A 5,000-nucleotide genomic window follows, 5' to 3' on the forward strand; every position below is an offset into this window, starting at 1 on the left:
AGCGTCCTTCTGTACTCCTTGTCGGCAAATGTCTCATACGGGAAACGGGAAATGCCGCCACGTTAAACAGGCTGAGGTCACACGTGGAGAGCGGCGGGTACAACTGCGTGATGGTTGACCCGGAAGACCCTACGGAGCAGGAGTTGACTCAAGACAGCCTCCGCGACCTGATTCAGAGTCGCAACGTGGTGTCGGCTGTTGGTCTGCACCTCTACCGGAGTGCCTCCACTTTGATTGCCTTGAAGGAATTGGGTGTCCCTTACATCTGTTATTTCGGAGGAACAGACATGAACACAGGAGTGAAGTCGCCCGAAAAACTTGAACTCATGACGGAGGTGGTCTTCGGAGCCCGATATCTCATAGCCTTCACTGAGGACATGAAGGAGATTGCTCTTGGAGTGTGGCCGTTTCTTAAAGGTGACGTGATCAGGGTCTTGCCCCAAGCTGTGACTGTAAACCCCAACACTGAATTTGACTTTGAACTATACATAGGCTCAATTACCACTCAAAAAGATGAAGATGGGCAACTTGACAGCGAAGAAACCAAGCGCCCCGAAAATAACAATAGTTACTCCTGTGATAATACCATAGAAAACGAAAACAGTCCCGAGAGAGAACGGGATTTTGAAGGGCGTCTATTACAAGACGACGACTCCGTTAAATCAATACCTTCGACAACTGTTTTTCGGTGTCCTTCTTGTAAATCATTTCGGTCCTTCAAGATGGAAGATTTTCGGAAGCCGCTGCCACAGAAGTACTATCCCTTGTTGTTGTTGGTCGCTGGACTCAGACCGGTCAAGGACGTGCTCTTCGTAGCAGATAGCTGGAGCCAGTGGCAACAGGAGAGGGAAGGAAGAGGCTGTCTCTTAATCCTTGGTCCTGTTCTAGATGCCCAGTATGCCAAGGAGGTCAAAGCTCGTGTTTCCAGGTTACACGGTGTGCTCGTATCCGATAAGGTGGACCCGTCCGATTGTCAGGAAATCATGCGTAATGCGACAGCCGTTATCAACACTTCGTTATCTGAGGGCATGTCGGCAGCCATATTGGAAGCCATGGCGTTAGGAACACCCGTCATAGCCCGTGACATCCCAGGGAACTCTGCCATCATCAACCACCAGGTAAACGGCCTCTTGTTCGACTCCCCGGAGAACTTCCTGCAGCAGCTGGAGCGCCTTCTGCAGGAGCCCGATTTACGGCATAAATTGGTTTCAAGGGCGACTGATTATCTCCATCACTATCACTGCGCCGAGGTCGAAAGGAAGGCTCTTTTAGACACTCTATCGGAAGCTATTTTCACGTGACCTGATACAGCTGAGATTATGTGGATGTTATGTTTGGTTTGTCATTTTCACGTGAACGTTAAATTAATGGGATTTTATGGCGGTTAAACTCTTGTATTGATTTTCACGAGACGGGAAATTAAATAGAATGATGTGGTATTATGGCTGCCAAGTTTGTTTGTTTTCACGTGTACGTAGAATTGCAAGGATTTTGTAGCCGTTAAACTTTGCTATTAGTTATCACGTGACGTGAAATTAAATAGATTAATGTGATATTAGGATTGCTAAGCTTTCTTAGTTATTTTCATGTGAACGTGAAATTAAAAAGGTCAATGGGAAAGGGCTGCTAGCTCTTCCCCAGTATTTTCACGTGAAGTTGGCAAAGGGAATTTGATTAAAAATATCCAGAGTTAAGTAAATTATTATTATTATTATTATTATTATGCCCCCTGTGGCCGCGGGGGCATAAAACAATTAGAATAGCGCCAACGTTATCCCTGCGTGTCGTAAGAGGCGACTAAAAGGGACGGGACGAGGGGGCTGGGAACCCCCTCTCCTGTATAAAACTTCCTGTGAGACAGCAACAAAGAGATGGAGCTGGGGGGAGAGTGACTGCTCCCCGCACTCTAGTTTTGGGGTGTTTGAATGTGCGTGGATGTAGTACGATAGAGAGTAAAAGATGTGAGATTGGAAGTATGTTTAGAAGTAGAAGGATGGACGTATTGGCCTTGTGTGAGACAAAGATGAAAGGAAAGGGTGAAGTGATGTTTGGTGAAATGTCTGGTAGAGTGTCTGGGATTGAAAGGGGAAGAGCAAGAGAGGGTGTGGCTTTATTGCTGAGTGAATGGATGACAGGTAAAGTAGTGGAATGGAAGGAGATATCATCTAGGTTAATGTGGGTAAGGGTTAGGTTGGGTAGGGAATGTTGGGCGTTTGTCAGTGCGTATGGGCCAGGTAGTGAGAAAAGTGAAGAAGAGCGGAATGAGTTCTGGAGTGAATTAACTGGGTGTGTAGAAGGACTGGGTAGAAGGAATTATGTAGTTGTTATGGGTGACTTAAATGCTAGAGTGGGCGCTGGAGAGGTAGAAGGTGTCATTGGAAAGTATGGCGTACCAGGTGAAAATGAGAGTGGTGAGAGACTGGTAGATATGTGTGTTGAACAAGAGATGGTAATAAGTGCTAGCTTTTTTAAAAAGAAAGATAAAAATAAGTATACATGGGTGAGAGTGGCAAATGGAAGAGTAGTAGAAAGGGCATTAATGGATTATGTGTTGATATCTAAAAGAATGTTTGGAAGATTGAAAGACGTGCACGTGTTTAGGGGTATGGCAAATGGCATGTCTGATCATTTTTTGGTGGAAGGAAAATTAGTTGTAGCAAAAGAGTGGGGGAATAGAGTAGGTGGATGTAAAAGGGAGCTAGTGAGGGTTGAAGAGCTAATAAAACCGGGGGTAAAAAGTAAATATCAGGAAAGGTTGAAAATGGCATATGACGAGGTGAGAGTAAGAGAAACTGGTAATTTAGAGGAGGAGTGGAAGTTAGCAAAAGAAAATTTTGTTGGGATTGCAAGTGATGTATGTGGCAAGAAGGTTGTTGGAGGCAGCATGAGGAAGGGCAGTGAATGGTGGAATGAAGGAGTGAAGGTAAAAGTGGAAGAGAAAAAGAGGGCTTTTGAAGAATGGCTGCAGAGTAATAGTATAGAGAAGTATGAAAAATATAGAGAGCAAAAGGTGGAAGTAAAGCGCAAGGTACGTGAGGCAAAGAGGGCAGCTGACCTGAGGTGGGGTCAGGGACTGGGTCAGTCATATGAAGAGAATAAGAAGAAGTTTTGGAAAGAAGTGAAGAGAGTAAGGAAGGCCGGCGCAAGAATTGAAGAGACAGTGAAAGATGGAAATGGAAGGTTGTTAAAAGGAGAGGAGGCAAGGAAAAGGTGGGCGGAATATTTTGAAAGTTTGCTGAATGTTGAGGATGATAGGGAGGCAGATATAATTGCTGTTCCAGGTGTTGAGGTGCCAGTGATGGGAGATGAGAATGAGAGAGAGATTACAATAGAGGAAGTGAGGAGAGCACTAGATGAAACGAGAGTAGGAAAAGCATCTGGTATGGATGGTGTGAAAGCTGAGATGTTGAAGGAAGGGGGTGTGACTGTACTTGAATGGTTGGTGAGATTGTTTAATGTGTGTTTTGTGTTGTCAATGGTACCAGTAGATTGGGTCTGTGCATGTATTGTACCACTATATAAGGGTAAGGGAGATGTGCATGAGTGTTGTAACTCAAGAGGTATTAGTTTGTTGAGTGTAGTTGGAAAAGTGTATGGTAGAGTAGTGATTAATAGGATTAAGGATAAAACAGAGAATGCAATCTTGGAAGTACAGGGTGGTTTTAGAAGAGGTAGGGGTTGTATGAATCAGATTTTTACAGTTAGGCAGATATGCGAGAAATATTTAGCAAAAGGTAAGGAGGTGTATGTTGCGTTTATGGATCTGGAGAAAGCATATGATAGAGTTGATAGGGAAGCAATGTGGAATGTGATGAGGTTATATGGAATTGGTGGAAGGTTGTTGCAAGCAGTGAAAAGTTTCTACAAAGGTAGTAAAGCATGTGTTAGAATAGGAAATGAAGTGAGCGATTGGTTTCCGGTGAGAGTGGGGCTGAGACAGGGATGTGTGATGTCGCCGTGGTTGTTTAACTTGTATGTTGATGGAGTGGTGAGAGAGGTGAATGCTCGAGTGCTTGGACGAGGATTAAAACTGGTAGGCGAGAATGATCATGAATGGGAGGTAAATCAGTTGTTGCTTGCGGATGATACTGTACTGGTAGCAGACACAGAAGAGAAGCTTGACCGACTAGTGACAGAATTTGGAAGGGTGTGTGAGAGAAGGAAGTTGAGAGTTAATGTGGGTAAGAGTAAGGTTATAAGATGTACGAGAAGGGAAGGTGGTGCAAGGTTGAATGTCATGTTGAATGGAGAGTTACTTGAGGAGGTGGATCAGTTTAAGTACTTGGGGTCTGTTGTTGCAGCAAATGGTGGAGTGGAAGCAGATGTACGTCAGAGAGTGAATGAAGGTTGCAAAGTGTTGGGGGCAGTTAAGGGAGTAGTAAAAAATAGAGGGTTGGGCATGAATGTAAAGAGAGTTCTATATGAGAAAGTGATTGTACCAACTGTGATGTATGGATCGGAGTTGTGGGGAATGAAAGTGATGGAGAGACAGAAATTGAATGTGTTTGAGATGAAGTGTCTGAGGAGTATGGCTGGTGTATCTCGAGTAGATAGGGTTAGGAACGAAGTGGTGAGGGTGAGAACGGGTGTAAGAAATGAGTTAGCGGCTAGAGTGGATATGAATGTGTTGAGGTGGTTTGGCCATGTTGAGAGAATGGAAAATGGCTGTCTGCTAAAGAAGGTGATGAATGCAAGAGTTGATGGGAGAAGTACAAGAGGAAGGCCAAGGTTTGGGTGGATGGATGGTGTGAAGAAAGCTCTGGGTGATAGGAGGATAGATGTGAGAGAGGCAAGAGAGCGTGCTAGAAATAGGAATGAATGGCGAGCGATTGTGACGCAGTTCCAGTAGGCCCTGCTGCTTCCTCCGGTGCCTTAGATGACCGCGGAGGTAGCAGCAGTAGGGGACTCAGCAGTATGAAGCTTCATCTGTGGTGGAAATGTGGGAGGTTGGGCTGTGGCACCCTAGCAGTACCAGCTGAACTCGGCTGAGTTCCTGGTTA

General features: G+C 45.0%; 1 protein-coding gene across 1 annotated transcript in view; it reads left to right on the plus strand.

Annotated features, from left to right (window-relative positions):
• The window catches only part of LOC137636713 (glycosyltransferase 1 domain-containing protein 1-like), a 1,458-nt gene extending 79 nt beyond the window's left edge, over positions 1–1,379 (plus strand). Inside the window, exon 1 of the mRNA XM_068369094.1 lies at positions 1–1,379. This exon is cut by the window's left edge and continues 79 nt beyond it. Within this exon, the coding sequence (XP_068225195.1) occupies positions 1–1,301 (1,301 nt within the window). The 3' untranslated portion in view covers positions 1,302–1,379.
• The last annotated feature ends 3,621 nt before the right edge of the window (positions 1,380–5,000 follow it).

The sequence above is a fragment of the Palaemon carinicauda genome, unplaced genomic scaffold, assembly GCF_036898095.1.
Source record: "Palaemon carinicauda isolate YSFRI2023 unplaced genomic scaffold, ASM3689809v2 scaffold3641, whole genome shotgun sequence".
In the NCBI taxonomy this organism is placed as follows: domain Eukaryota; kingdom Metazoa; phylum Arthropoda; class Malacostraca; order Decapoda; family Palaemonidae; genus Palaemon; species Palaemon carinicauda.